The sequence below is a fragment of the Momordica charantia genome, assembly GCF_013281855.1.
Source record: "Momordica charantia cultivar OHB3-1 chromosome 5 unlocalized genomic scaffold, Mcharantia_2.0 BLBB01000005.1, whole genome shotgun sequence".
NCBI lineage: Eukaryota > Viridiplantae > Streptophyta > Magnoliopsida > Cucurbitales > Cucurbitaceae > Momordica > Momordica charantia.
In genome coordinates this window covers 17193654-17209899 of record NW_028275163.1, presented here as the reverse complement: position 1 = coordinate 17209899, position 16246 = coordinate 17193654, and the positions used below count along the sequence as shown (strand labels likewise).

Here is a 16246-nt window from a genome sequence, read left to right as displayed (position 1 = left end):
ATTCTACTACAATTTCATTAACATCAAACATTTTCTTTAAATTTTGTAATACTGAAAATTTTCGTATAATGTATATATGATTTACTTTTCGTAAACTTTTAGCATCATTATATGTTTCCAAATTTGCTTAATGTATTACTTTTTTTACTACATATATTATAAATAAAAATATTATCATTACAAATTTTGATATATAATGGAAATACTTTTTTGAAAATAATAAAAATGTATTTTCGTTAAAATTTGAAATTTCCATCTAAGAAATTATATTCCAAAAATTTTAAACCATGTGTAAGTCATGTGGATCTAACTAGTCAATATTATAAGCATTGAAAACCAATTGCTGTAAATTAAAAGAGTTAAAACTGCAATTACCAAGAATTTAATGAGTAACGACTAGTTGTGGAAAGGAATCAATATATAACCAGGATTCAAAAAGTCGATTTTTCCCCCACGTCGTCGACATGTCATGTCGACCAAATGTTGACATGTCGTTTTCTTTAAAGGTTATTTTATTTTCGTCTTCTTGCCACTACAATGTATAATTTCTCACAACCTCGATGATTGTGATCTTAGTCTATTCAATGCAACATTCACATTTTAATATTGTATAAAGTATAACTAATAAGATTCGAAGTTTACTTTATTGATAATTTCTAATCCAATCTAGTTCTTAGTTACACAATTGAAAAATATATGTGAAATATTGACATATATAAAGATTGAAATAATCTTAGAGATTTTAAAAAATAAAATATTATTATATACAAATAGTGGTGATACATGAAATAGAATATGTAACTTAATTAATATCAAAAGGATGACATCAGAGGATCTAGTGCACTATCTTGATAACTTTGATATAAATTACAATAGTTCTCCTAAGTCATCCTAGACTGAAAGCTTTGAAGGTGTAGTTGCTCAAATGAGTAGAGAATATGACTTCATATGAAGTACATATGGATCCCATTGGTAGATAATTTGGATGAATGACACAATACGAAATTGAGATTCAGGGTGATAGTCATACCATAAGGTGAGTATTCAGTTTGACCATACCTAGACTAATAAGAACTTCCTTGACCATAACTTAGTTCTTCTATGCTGTTGCTGCTTATACTCATTGTTCTTATACTTGATATTAATGAATTATTATCATATTGTCCCGAGTATGATCCTGCATCTTGATGTCTATAAAATGGTTTACCAATGGCAGCAATCCCCTCACCACCCACCCGAGATCCATGGTCCTCATCTTGGGTGACATGATCAAATCCAACCTCACATGAAAAAGAAATTATTCCTGGATTACTTGACTGTCTCGCTTCTACCTGGTTGCAAGCATCGTTGTTACCTCCTCCATTAGATGTTGAGATCCATGGTCTTCATCTTGTGTAAATTTGATTAGAAAGTTGAATTAATGGATGATTTGAAAATGTGTAAATTCAATTTTGAAAAGAAAAGTAGTAAAAAGTAAACAAGTAAAAATAAGTAAAAATAATTTGAGTGAATCAGAAATGTGTTTGGGAATTGTGTAAATTTGAGGAAAGTTGGATTGATGATTGATTTGAAAATGTGTTTGAAAATTTGTAAATTCAAATTTGAAAAGAGAAATAGGTAAAAGTAAAAAGGTACGAGTTAATTAGAATTTAGAAATGTGTTTGGAAATCAAGTCGGTAATTATCTCATTTTCAAATGAATCCTATTATGAAAGACACTAAAGAAGTAGTCAAAAGTTTACAATTAAAGTTTACTTTACATATTCAAATAATTTTCATTAATCTTCATTAAAGGAAGAAATCTTTTTTGGATATTTCCATCGATATCGACATTTTCATAAATAAAATGGTCATATTCTTATATTTAATGGTTAAAGGTGATTAGTTATAGGCTAATTAAGCTACAATTCAAGTTTTATTTGCTAATTTAAGAAATTTCCATCAATTTCCACAATTTCCATTATTTTTTCCGAAATATCCATCGACATGTCTGTAAAATCGGGATCTTGACATTTCCATTGACATCGACATTTCAAACACTGTATATAACTGATATGATTTGATGCCAATTGCTAGATTAACACAAATATAAAATTTTCAATAATACAACCAGATCTAGCATAATTTGGAAGCAAAAATAGAAACAACAAAAGAAGAACACATGCTCTCTCGAGTATAGTAGTTTTCCATAATAGAATATCAAATTGGGTACTTTTCAACCATATGCAATTCAAATAAGAAGATATCAAAGAAGTAGATCTAACTTTAATCTATAATATTGGAATAGACAAAAATATGAAATGAATAACGGAAATGACACTTGTTTTATTGATTTTAGACATGTGGAAAGAATGTAGATGAACATTAAGAACAAAATTTCAAAATAAAGAACAAGAAGAGCAATACGAAAAAACAAATATATATTTGATCTAGAGCCTAAAGCTCTGATATCAAATGATAAAAAAACCCTAGGTAATTAAATCTAAGAACTCTTATTGGTTGCGTAAACCCTTAGATCACAAATGCTAGAACTCCCAAATCAAGATGATTTCAGTCGAAGGAAAAAGTTATAACGAATTTACCTTGATGATCAAGAGCAAGAGTAAAGAAAACTTGTTTTTAAACTAAAAGATTCGAATCACTCTACAAGTTAGCTTCATAAAGGCTACTTGAATGATTCAAGCATGCAATTCTAAAACACAAGAAATGCAAAGGAAAAGCTCGTGACTCAATAAACTCAAATTTCATTTATATATCTCATAACTCAAATCTGTGTTTTACAATAAAATAAGCTAGGCTCCAAAAAAAACCCTAGAAATAACCTAAAGACAATAGAAAGGATGTAACTCCTAGTATATTTATATCATAACCTCCACTAACTCAAAAGTAATATAAAATTAACAAAGGAAAGGTTTAAAACTGAAAATACAATGAAATGAACTTTAAATATGGGGATGAGTTACTTTGGTAAGTTTTCAAGGTTTTTTTAACCTTTCATGAGTAAATAATGTTCAAATTGAAGTAGCTTCAAGTTTAGTTCCATTGAAGGATGCTTCACTTGTATTAAATGAAGTCCGGGTGCATTTAGTGTGACTCCAATTTGTGTCAACTTGGACGTTGGATAAATCTCAAACATCTTTCTTTAAATCCTCGTGGCATGACTAAGACACTTAGGTTTATATCGCTGGCCCAAATCATTCATGCATTGTCTCCACCTCTCTGAGATCACAACAAACCAGTGAGAAATTTTCAATTAAGCTAAATTAAATCTCTTAACAACAAATTGGAATTCAGATTTAATACTCAATTTTAATTTAGAGATCATTCAAAACTATTTTTTAAATTTTAGAGACTAAACATATATATTTTAAAAGTTTACTGATCAAAATGGACACTAAATTTAAATCGGAAGAATCAAAAATACATTTTACCCTTAAAATTTTTATTTTAGCTTTTGTAATATTCTTATTGCTGTGATTTGGGAATTTAATGAATAAGGAAAAAGAAAATGGGGAAGCATTTAATTTGATTTGAATAATTGGAAAATAATAGAATTAACGTCAACAAACAGAGCATGTTGCGGCCTGGCTTTTCAAACCATCTCAATTTACCAATCTACCCTCCTCCCCCTGCTAGCCGTTGTGACCCCTTTTTCATGGTCCTGTAGTACCCTCGAGAGCGTTCCAGATTCCCGAGGCCAAAACCGTCATTTCGTATTCCCCTTTCCCTCACACCTCACCAAATCCCCCAGCCCGCCCACACTGCCTCCGCTTCCTCACTCTCACTCAATTCTCGCTCCTAGGGTTTTCCATGGCTTCTTCGTCCTCCGATCATGCCTTGAAACACGAAGCCGGTGCCGGTGCCGGAGGAGCAGTGGGGGAATCTTCCGAGGTCGTTATTGCCAACGATCAGCTTTTACTGTACAGAGGCCTGAAGAAGGCCAAGAAAGAGAGAGGTTGTACTGCCAAAGAGCGCATCAGTAAAATGCCTCCCTGTGCTGCTGGAAAACGAAGCTCTATATACCGCGGAGTCACTAGGTAATTCAGATTCCGGTATAGTTTCCTTAGCTTACAATTTCACGAAATAATAATCGGAATAGAAAATGTAGAATCGTTGCTCACTTCTCGCACCCAAATTTGATACTGCGAGTTGATATGCTCTTCGCTCAATCCCGAAACAGTTAAATCTGTGTTCATGGTGGTTAATTTTGATACTATGTGATGTGATGAGGATACGATCAAGTGACTATGTGGTGTGGATGAGTCTATTAGAGCCCGTTTCTCCCGTTTCTTGTTTCCTCTGTTTTAGAAAAGAAAAAATAAGATTGCATGGTCTCCATACCCATAAATTCATGATAAGATAATATTTTTATTTATGTTTTAGAACGAATTTGGAATGGGAACAAGAAGCAACAAAACCTGTTTTTCGTTGTTTCCAAAATTTCAATATAACTTTTGAACTTTTTCAAAAAAATTGAGAAACAAGAACTTGCTAAACGCTTAGATTCATGAAAAACGAGAACGAGAATGTTACTAAAGCTAATGGCTACTGCAGTCTATGCTGTACAGTTGCGCCTTAGTTATGCATGAAAACGGAAGCTCAAATTGATCGTTCTCATGTTGGTGGAAGAGAGAGTTACAGATATGGCTTGATGATAAACTGCATTAATCTAGAGCCAGACAGAAAAAGAATTTGGGATAATGCTTATCTGTCTGCAGTTGTGGCAATTCATATTGTTATCCTACGATCAATGTTTTAAAAGGCTAAAAGCGGCCTTGAGGCTTTTCCTCTCAAAGAGGCAAGGCGTAAGCCTCGAGGCAATTCATATTCTTTCTTACTTTTTATTTAGTGAGATTTGATTGTCTGACATTGCTTGTGATGTACGGTTGCTGTTTATCTTTACCTTTTTCTCTGCTAACTAGTGCCTGTGAATGATTTGATGATATCAGGCATAGATGGACTGGTCGTTATGAAGCTCATCTTTGGGATAAAAGTACTTGGAACCAGAACCAAAACAAGAAGGGAAAGCAAGGTCTCTCTCGCACTCTCTCTCACACTCACACACACAAATCTGTTTGGAAACGAAATCACTTGTAATAATCACTGATTTACTTGTGATCATGGAATACTGACACCAATTTTATCTTTTTTTATTTTTATTTTATTTTTAAATGTGCATGGAACTTCTGGCATGCGATTGATCATTCCAGTGTATCTGGGTAAGTTAGTCTAATCTCATTTTCTTTTATATAGTTTCTTTTTTATCACTAACTAAGCTGCATTATTTTTCCCTTTACACTATTCTAATAGTGAATAACATGCATTCACAGGAGCATATGATGAAGAAGAGGCAGCTGCTAGGGCATATGATCTGGCTGCCTTAAAATATTGGGGTCCTGGGACTCTTATTAATTTTCCAGTGAGATGTCATTTAGTCATTTAGTCCCCCTTCCCCCTCAAGAAAAGGAGATATGAAAAAAGAAAGAATAGGAAATTGATTCATTAATGAACATACTTTCTCATTAAGTTTTTATGTATACTTTGAAGTATATATTCCTCTTTTGATGCTTGGTCTTACGGAGCATTGGAGTTGCAACTACATTTTGTTCTATGAGATGAATTTGAAAATTTAAATTGCGTAATACTTACTTTCCACCTTTTGAATAAACTATAAAATATGGAAGTTCTTGAGAATTACTACCCTTCAGAGTTCTTGATAAAACTTCATTATTTAGACAAGTATCTTCAATATCTTACCTGTATGCTTTGTTCTGCTTGACTTTTCCTTGTGTAATAATAAATGGAATAACTGCATTTTTCAGGTGACTGATTATGCAAGGGACCTTGAAGAAATGCAGAACGTTTCAAGAGAGGAATACCTTGCATCTCTCAGGAGGTAAGGAGAAACTGTTTAGACATCTTTTCGTGAGAATCTGTTGCTGCTGCTTATACAATTTTACACTTCGCAGAAAGAGCAGTGGGTTCTCAAGGGGAATCTCTAAATATCGGGGTCTCTCGAGGTATTTTTTTCTTCATTAAAATGTTAATTGTAGGCTTTCATCAAGGGAAGGGCACTTTGGCTTCAGTTTATTAGAGCTTTCTTTTGGAACTTCCTTTAGCTCGAGATGGACAATAGAACCTTGACCGGCTAGAAAATATCTGGAACACCTTCTTGATACTATCTCTTTTGTGGCTCTCTCTTAGTGTAAATTTCATTCTTTTCAACCATTATAGTTTAAATGTTTTCTGTAATCTTCCTTGGCAAGGGCTTTGCTTCCTTGCCCTTTTTTGTTATTTTATATCATTTATGAAATTGATTGGCTTTTTTTGTTTTTAAAAAGAGAAAACAAAAGAAGTGATTTCTTTTTAATAGATAATCAAATCTTTGCGGGGTCCTAATGAGTTTGGGTTTATGATTTTTTGTATACGTCTTCTGATTGTGGTTGGATCTCCAATCTGACCATCTGCGTAATTTCACCTTGCTTCCTGCAAATGAACATATTGCTTATTTACTACTATGTAACTTATGCCATTTCTTTTGAGGCCTCTGAGGTAGAATAAAAGCTTTGAATCAGTCTATTAGTTGCTTTCTTTTTAATCTTCCTCTTCCACTTGAAAATGCTCTTTGTATCATTGAAATTTTGATTAAGAGTGCAATAGTTACATATGCCTTGCATTTTGTTGATCTCTATTTTTTTTAATATTCTACCATTGTTTCTGCTTTTATAAACTAGTCGATGGGAGTCTTCATTTGGTCGTATGCCAGGCCCTGATTACATCAACAGCATAAATTATGGTAAGTTGTTTTAAATTATTAATGTATCATGTCTCTAGTTACAAGGACACAGTTCTCTCCTTGGATCTCTCTGATTGCTGAATTTTAAACTTAAAAGGACAAGAATTTCTCCCATATAAATTGTAAACAGTGCCTACCATCCAATGTGATTTTAAGGTGCTGGAGATGACCAAGCAACAGAAAGCGAATTTGTTCACAGCTTCTGCATTGAAAGGAAGATTGACTTAACAAGTTACATTAAGTGGTGGGGATCCAACAAAACTCGAACGGCAAATCCTGGCTCAAAATCCTCTGACGAAGACAAACATAGTTGTGCTGGAGAAGTTGGTAGTGAACTCAAAGCTCTCGGACAGACTGCCCGTCCTACAGAGCCATACGAGATGCCCTGTTTGGGTACATTACAGGGAGTAAAGAAGGCAGCTTCCAAGGTTTCTGCTTTAAGCATTTTGTCACGGTCAGCCGCCTACAAGAGTTTGCACGAGAAAGCTTTGAAATTGCAGGAAATTAACAATGAGAACGATGAGAATGAAAATAAAAACACTGTTAACAAGATAGATCACGGGAAAGGAGTTGAGACACATAAAAGTCATGGAAGTGATCCTGGTGAGAGATATGGTGTTGCTTTGGGAATGAGTGGTGCATTGCCACTTCAGAGAAATATGTTCCCCTTGACTCCGTTCTTAACTGCACCTCTTCTGAGCAGTTACAACACTGTTGATCCCTTGGGAGATCCAATTCATTGGACATCTCTCGCTTCTGTTCTTCCTACTGGACTTTCTGGCGCACCTGAGGTGAGCATAATTCAGTATTCTTTTCTTGGAGAAAAGTAAAATAAAGACTTCAACATCCTAAAGATCAATGGTTCAGTCTGCAGTAATCTCGTAACCCATGACGTAAAATAACTGCAAAATAAGATCTAGATATAAAATATTGTTTGTCGTATTAGTAACATCTGTTCCATAATGCAGGTTACAAAGACCGAAACCTCTTCAACTTACACTTTGTTTCGGCCGGAGGAATAAAACTTCTTGCTTACCCCACAATGAGGTTTAAGTTTATCTCATTTGGATTGTATCTCTATGCTGATATTGCAGGAGCTGTACATGAGAACAAGCTTCTAAGGAATAAAGCTTTACATATATCACAATACACGCACATAAGAGCACGGTACACATCATACTTATCATTGTCACCCTTGGCTTTTCTTGATTTTTCCGACATTGCTGGCCACGATGAACACGAAAGGAATCTCATACTACAGTTGAAGAAAGGAAAATGTCATAAAATTTCACCCGATTGTTTTACATTACATCATGCATATGTATCTCTATTAGTGATAGTTATACAAATTGGAATTTTTTTTTCCCTTGAGTGTCTGTATTCCTTGTGATGTGACATACATGTTTCTGGTTATCGATGTCAAGATCTTGCTGCTGTTTCTCGTAGTGCCCTTAATTTCGTCTTAGCTTAACTGATTTCCCACTCTGTTTGTCAATCCGCCCCCTCTCCCAACTCATAGACTCTTTGCAGTCGTCCAAACAAGTTAGTAATCTGTCCTTTCCTATTTCAAGAGATAATTATCCCTGGATTTGGATGAATTGATTTCATTGATTTGTAATCATTCTAATTCTTTTAACAAAATTTCAGTGTCTTTCAACCAGATAGCTTGAAGAATTGGGGATGGCAAGCCATTTGCTGGAAAGGCTCAGATGGCATTCCCCTTGTGTGTCCTTAGAAGAGAAGGCAAGGTTTTCTGTGAAAAAATATCCATGTTCTGCAGTAAATTTCCTGTAAAATTCAGCCTTGCTAGGTAAACAAATTAAACCTAAAGATTAGACTTGGATTGCTTCATAAACCACTTTTTACCCACCAAAATGTTTAAATGTTTTTTGACTTTATTCGTCCTTGTTTACCAAAACAATGAGAAAACTCTCGTTTTTTGTATCTATTAAAAGCCAAATTATTCAAAATGTCCCCGAATTTTGAGGTTAATTTAATTATGCTCGTTTAAAAAGTCTTACTTGTAAAATTGGTTCAAATACTTACTTTGGACAATTCTTGCCATTGTTATTTTTTGTTTTTGTTTCATTTTTTTAATAAGTATGACACCTCCATCACTTATGGATACAAAAATGATAAAACAAGATTTTTATTTATGTTTGAACAAATTGAAAACAAGAAATTTGTGTTTATTGTTTTAAAACATGTTATAAAATTTTGATAATGTTTCTAAAAAATGAGGAAAAAAACATAAATAGTTGTTAAATGGTTGAATTTTCTACTAAAATTAGAAACAAGAAACGAGAACGTAGATCTTCTTAACCTATCTTAACCCATCATCTGATTTCTAAGTGGTCATAGTACTTTCCACATTAACCAATTTAGTTAATATTGTTATTAAATGTTGTGGGGGTCTTAAATTGACCTGATAAAAAGAGATTTTTCTTTTAATTGGAAAACAACTTTCTTTGAGAATATGAAAGAATAAAGATAAACTTGCAAAATGTTGTGGGAGTCTTAAAGAATCTAATAATGGAACGATAGAACGATGAATGGGAACGAGAAGCGATATAATGATGAACAAGACCAGGATTGATGTTCTCTATATGACATTCCTACCAACATTGACACCTTTTTTTTTTTGTCACGATTTTAATCTAAATATTCAATTTAAGTAACATTATAGAATGGATAGATTTTAAGCTGATTTATATTTCTAAGTGTAGTTTGAATTCTTTATTTTATTAGTAGGGTTTTAAACGTCAACTTGAATATAATTCAACTAGTTAAGATATGAATTCTCGATCTAAACGTTGTAGGTTCGAAGTTAAGCTTGTTCGTATGTTGAAAAAACAAACAAATAAAACTTTAATTAATTTATTTGATGAAATAAACAATAAGAATGCTATTCCAATTTTGCATTCCTTTCCCTCAATATGATAATCAAGGTCAATTTATTGGAACCTTTTTTTTTCAGGTTACTAACCATTAAGCCTCCATGATCTCTTTCTACCTAAACACAATCTCTTCAAAAGATTTATTTTTTCTTTTTATAAAGGAAACCCATCAAAATAGAAATCCTTGGAATTAAAAAATTGCAGAAATGAAAGGTTTTGATGCTTCTAGTTCATGAACTGAAACATTTTGCCAAAAAAAAAAAAAACACCAATACTTTTATTATGGTCAATTATCTCCTACACCAAAAGTTCATTCATATAACCTCTTTGCACTAAAATTGCAACTCCTATTGAGTTTTGCTTTAATAATTCAATTTTTTAAATCATTGAACTACATGAATGTCATATGATATATCCATTTTATTAGTTAATCAAATCAAGTCATTAAATTAATCTTTATACTTTTTTTCTTTTTGGGATAAAAAAGGATTTTAATACTCTTAGATTGGTTTAAATAAATAATGATCATCTCCACCCACTCTCTTTCCCTCATAAAGTATTTAGAGTGCCATGAGCTCAGCTCGGCGATAATTGACATATGTCTTTGACCAATAGGTCATGAGTACGAGAATCCCCCACCTCATTTATTTATACTCAAAAAAGAAAAAAAAACCTTTAGAGTCAACCTCCTTTATTCTCAATTTCCTCTTTTTGTCTATCATACTTATTGATAACATGTAAAAAGCAATAAAGGAAAATAGTAGGGTATATAGAAGTACCTTCTTCCTTTTTTATTTATTTAGAAAATGAGTCGAGAGCTTTTTTTTTTTTTACCATGTACAAAAATGTTTCAAGAATTTTATGGTGTTTGGCACCATATTATGCAACTAAAATTTTATACATATTAATAAAACAAGAGACCAAATTGGTCTTATAATAATGAAATTTTAAAGAGGGATAAAATTTAGTTCTTTGGTCAACGTAATTTCAAAATGTCTATTTGGGTCCTTGTACTATCTAAAAATAATCAAGTTATTAATGACCGGACCAAACCAAGAAATAAACCCTCATGTGCGAAATTATAGAAGATCTCCTTTAAGATCAAACAATTCCATCGAATTGAGTATGATTGTATGTGTGATAGCATCTATTATACCAGGAATATCAATGAAACCCGATTATTGAAATTGCTCAGGATACCCTTTTTTAGTTTAGCTTCTAGAATTTATTTCTTAGTTCAAGATCCCTCTTACTAATTAGAATCAAAGAATTAGTAGATCTGTTCCACCCAAGAAAAAGACCTAAGTCCTAGCAGACCCGCTAAATGGTGATTCAACATGGATTCTACATCTTGGAACCAAGCCAATTTTGGAGCAGCCTTGTGATAATGAAACCAATAAGCAAGAAGCATTAAGGATGCAAAGACTAATGCACCAATTGCGGTACAATAGAGTGTAATTCACTAGTTGCTCGCCACACATCTGAAAAAAACCAGAGGTTATCGAATTTTGTTTATTTTAGTCATTGTAATTTAAGAACGTCAGTTTTGCTTCATATACTTTTTAAAAGCAACCATTTTAGTCCATATTGTCAAAATTTTAACAACAATTAAAACCTTTTAATATAAATTTATGGTTGCTGTTTGCATCAAATGTCTGAACGTATAGTAAATTTGATAAAATTTAGTGAGTGAGTGAAGCGACTGTACACAATTACAGTATACGCATTTAGAAATTTAGTGATTGTATACTCTTAAAATTGTAATCAATATAAATGAAAAGAAATGGACCAAAATGGTCACTGTTTAAAAGTAGAAAGACAACAACGGCGTATCAATAGTACAAAGACTAAAACAAATAAAAATTAAAAGTACAGGAACTAAAATTGATTGACGTTTTGAAAATATAAGAATCAAAATGAACCAAGCTGAAAGTACAAATACCAAAAAAGTATTCAACAGAAAGAAAAAAAATCTATATAATAAAATTAAGAAAATTTTGAATCCAATGTTCATGCTAACCAACTCCCTTGTCAAAAGAGAAGAAGAAAAAAAACCTCTTGCCCCATGGAAAAAGGGTAGGTATCTTTGACATGAATATATGAAGGTTGGTGAGAAGATCATCAATATCCAATATTTTTCAAAATTTTACACCTCATGAAGAACTTGAAACATTTATATCTTTCAATACATGTTGAATATTCCACCAACAACAAAGGCCTATCCTACCCATCTAACTTTTATTTTTCTATTATTTATATATATATAGAGAGAGTTGTGTTTGAATTTTCAGTTGAAATATTTGGTCTTGGATGTACAAAGCATTGAAAAGAACTAAGTTCCAAAACATGTTCACATTAGTTGCCTTATTTTCTTTTGACCTAAACTATAATGCCCAAACAATTTCCAATCCCCATTCAAATAACTATTTTACTTTAAACAATATGGTTGTTTTTAATTAATAGGTTTCCCACCTTTTAAAATAGTTCTAAAATATTTGAGCTAAATTTCAAAAATAAGTTATTTTAGGACCTCGTTTGATAAACATGTCTCTATTTGATTTTCTGTTTTTAAAAATTAAGCTCGTTGTTGCTTTTGGGATGTGGCTAAAATTCAAATAAACTTTCAAATGAGGTAAAAATAACTTAGTAATATTACTAAAAACTTAATGGTCATCAAAGGGCATGTTTGTACCGGAAAAGATCCTTATTGAGATAGTAAAATAGGTGTATTTTGATCGACCGATCTCTTCCTCTTGCGTTCCCTCATCATCATCTCATCACCAACCTCCAATTTGACTCCAAAGAGTTTCAAGTTTGGCTTCATTATTGTCTGATCTCGCTCGTGTTCATCGTCCTCGTCATTAATGGCGTATTTGTACTTAGCCACCAAATCAAGAAGCTCTCTACACTTCTTCTTCATGTTTGTGAGCTCAGAGCTCAACACTCCATTCTCCTTTTTCAACCTTGTGTTTTCGTCAACAAGTGTGGCGTATTGATCGGACGAAGATGAGGACGAAGACAACCGTTGATCGTCATCATGACGATCTTGATGTGTGGCCTTGATTGTTGATGTGTTTTGTCGTCGTGGCCTGTTGTTCCATGCTTTTCTCCTACGTATTTCACACAATTGCTCTTTTGCTCCCTTTCGAAACTTGTCATTGTAGAACTCCCATCTACTCGTTGCAACCTTCCGAAAGCCCTGTCAAGATTTCATTACACATGAAAATTAGAATGTAACTTTTCATAGTTCAATAACATGTGAGAATGAGGGTAGGAATTCGATCACATATAGTTGAATTATGCTCAAATTTATAAAATTAGAATATGATTTAACTTCATCAAAAGCCAATTCAAAAGCAATCTTATGGAAATGGAAAAGCCTTAATAGTCGTAAATTTTGAGGGTTTTAAGCATGGATACATGGTTCAAACTTAAATCAATATATTTTTTTGCTCAAGCTGCAATCTGTATAGTTTTGACACATGGGAAAATTTCTATAATTATACCAGAAATATTAACTTATTTTCATTTTTAGGATCAATAGTTTGATCTCCATCCCCCAATTAAAAAAATATATTTAATTATTATTATATAGATATATTCTATAGTATTAGTGGTTAATACTTAGTATTGAGTTAAACATAATTTTATTATAAAAAAAGTGTAAATTTGAAAATATTTAAGATGTGGTGTCTTTTATTATTATTGTTATTAATTATCATTCAATAACAGTTATGTAGCTTTTCAAGAAGTGTATTTATCAATGTTACATTTTCTATTAAGTATTTTAATTAAAAAAAAAGTGCTTGGTAATAAAAACTCTTTGTTAAATGGCTTTGAAATTTCTAGAGTGTGTTTTCGTAATCTAATTACATGTAATTTTTGAAATTATTAATTTCTACTTAACCAATATTTATAGAATTTAAAAGTCACTACATTAAAATTAATTAAAATGATGAGAAGGTACCTAAAATGAAAACAATTAAAAATCTTTAGGAAGTGAAAAAATGTGTGTAGCTAGAGAAAATTAGTGAGAGAAATTGGAATATATGCATATCGAGAAGTTAGTGAAGAAAAAGCGGGTGAAGAGAAAGATTAGTGAGAGAAAGTGTGAGTAATTAGAAAATTATCATAAAGGATTAACACTTTAATATTTATGCAAAAACACTTAAATCAATTGTGGGAATTCGAATCTCTCCCATTCCAGAAAATAAGTTTCTTGACGAGTGATATTTATCCGTCCTTTAAAAGTATTTTTATCATAGTTCTTTGAGATATCATATATAAATTAAATTTATCCAACCCATCAATTTAAACTTTTGAGTTGAGTAGCGGTTTATTCGTCCATAACATAGTTAAAACCACCCTCGTAAAGAGTATTGATATTTACCGAAAAATAGTATTGAAAATTTTCTTGATTGGAGACCATATATTTTATCTTGTAATTTTTTCAAAAAATAATAACAATAAAATTCTAGATAAATTTTAATAATATTGAAAAAAGGTGAGAGGCTTTTGGATATATATATGTATGTGTATATATATATATTCACTTTTTAAAAATATTCTAGAAATCTTAAGCAATTCTTTTTGCAAAGAAAGTTTCTGAAAAAACTTATTTTAGTTTTCTAAATCTGCCTACAATCTCCAAAACAATTTAAAAATAGATTAAAAGAATAAAGAAAATGTTAGAAAGATAAATTAGTATAGTTTCCATAAAAAAAATAAATAAATAAAAAACAAAAAACGTTATCAAACCGATCCTCAAGCTATTTAAATCAAGGGAGTAGGTGGATTTTAGTTTGATTCGATCCCCAAATCAAACCGAGTGAAACCCGAACCCGAACCGATAGAAAAAAGCTTTAAAAAGTGAAAAAAAGGAGCATAGTATATGGATATATTGTACATATGTGTTAAGTTGGCGGACGAAGCTAGAGAAGTTGCTGTGCTTGAAGAGGGTGGGGAGGAGATCTCTGGCGAACTCCGGCGGCTGCCACACCACGAAGGCGGTCCCGTCATCGTTCCACGATATGACGTCATCGGTGGCGGGATCCTCGACGAGCATGTAGGTTTTGACCAAGAACGGCGGCGGAGTTGACTTCCGAGAGGTCGCGGTGGCTGCGACGGCCTCCCTCATTGAATTCAACTTAATATCGAAGAGAAAGAGAGAAAAAAAAAAAAGAAAGAAAGCGAAGAATCGAAACATAGAATTGAGAATTTAGGAGGAGAAGAGAAGAAGGGCAGTTAAGAACTCCCAACCCCAACAATAGAAACCCAACACGACTCCACAGTTCATCAGAAATGCATAAGAAATGAAATGACCTTTTTTTCTTCTCTCTCTCTCTCTAGAAAGAAAGAAAAGGAAGAATTGGTTGCTAAGTTATATGGGAGTAGTAAGCCTATTAAACTTCTTTTATATATATATTACTCACACCATTCATCACATCCCATCCATTTACTACTTTTTCTAAATACCATTTCTTTTTCTTATTATTGTTATTTTTTAAATCAATACCAGGCTTTTTTTTTTTTTAAATAATGTTCAACTTTTCATGAAATAATATATTTTTTTTTCAATTTTTTTTTTGTAAATTATTATATTAAAATTTTGACCATGTTTCCTTAAACTATTTGTATCACTTCATCACATTTATTAGAGAGACCTATTTAACAATATTGAGATGCGATTATACATCACTTTTTGTTTGGGGTAAAAATACCTTGGACATTAAAATATCCCAGGTCCACCTCGAACCTGCCGAAGAGGTCGGGTTCGCCCATTGGAATTAGACTAAGTATACATGCTGAAGTTCGACCTGATTGGGGTTCGATCTGCTCGGAACCCGACAGGTCCGACGTGAGAAAATACATGTAACCGCCGGTCGTGAGTACTGTCGGACCCGCCACCTATAAATAGAGGGTCTCATTACACGCTCAGGTATCGAATCTCACCTCGAACTTAATATTGAGTCCGACCTACACTGACTTGAGCGTCGGAGAGTTTACCCTCTTGTGCTGGTTCTCTTGAGTTCAGGTCGAGCCGGGAACCGGTTCGAGCTTGGTTTGTAAAACAGCGTTGTGCAATCCTTTGCATAAACACTTTTAAAAAGTGAAATTTTGTGGAGGAGTTTTAGGGAAAATTGTAAGAATTAAATTTGTTTTTTTATTAATATAAAAAAGAAGGAGTTTGCGACTAGTAGTTATAAATATTCGGAATGTCTATTGTATGAGTAATACAAATATGTTTTTGTTATTATTATTATTATTTTTTTTTTGTTGTAAAACTTAGGGTCATGGCGTTAGATAATTCAAGGACTAGGTAGGTAGATGAATAAGTTAAAAAAAAAAACTTAAAAGGACTAAAATACTAATTTACTCAAAATTTTGTTAATTGAATTGGAAATGAAATTTTAATTTGATGAAATAATGATACGATATTGATGTGTTCATTAGGGTGTTTATTATGTTTCCTTATTTGATTTAGAGAATTGTAGAATAGTTTTTTTTATATACATATTGTATTATTAATCAATGAAAGCTCAAGGAAAATTCCT

The 16246-nt window shown here is 32.3% G+C and overlaps 2 protein-coding genes across 2 annotated transcripts; one reads left to right on the top strand and one right to left on the bottom strand.

Moving 5' to 3' along the window:
- The first annotated feature begins 3730 nt into the window (after positions 1-3730).
- Positions 3731-8233, top strand: LOC111023665 (Integrase-type DNA-binding superfamily protein). The gene is made up of 9 exons (XM_022301139.2): positions 3731-4036; positions 4949-5031; positions 5210-5218; positions 5330-5418; positions 5822-5895; positions 5969-6019; positions 6734-6795; positions 6952-7586; positions 7764-8233. The coding sequence occupies exons 1-9, from the start codon at positions 3810-3812 to the stop codon at positions 7815-7817; spliced, it is 1284 nt and encodes a 427-aa protein (XP_022156831.1). The 5' UTR covers positions 3731-3809; the 3' UTR covers positions 7818-8233.
- A 3427-nt stretch (positions 8234-11660) lies between these two features.
- On the bottom strand, positions 11661-15065 carry LOC111023670 (heat stress transcription factor B-3-like). The gene is made up of 2 exons (XM_022301144.2): positions 14599-15065; positions 11661-12891 (listed from the first exon to the last, which is right to left on the bottom strand). The coding sequence occupies exons 1-2, from the start codon at positions 14896-14898 to the stop codon at positions 12397-12399; spliced, it is 795 nt and encodes a 264-aa protein (XP_022156836.2). The 5' UTR covers positions 14899-15065; the 3' UTR covers positions 11661-12396.
- Positions 15066-16246: the final 1181 nt, after the last annotated feature.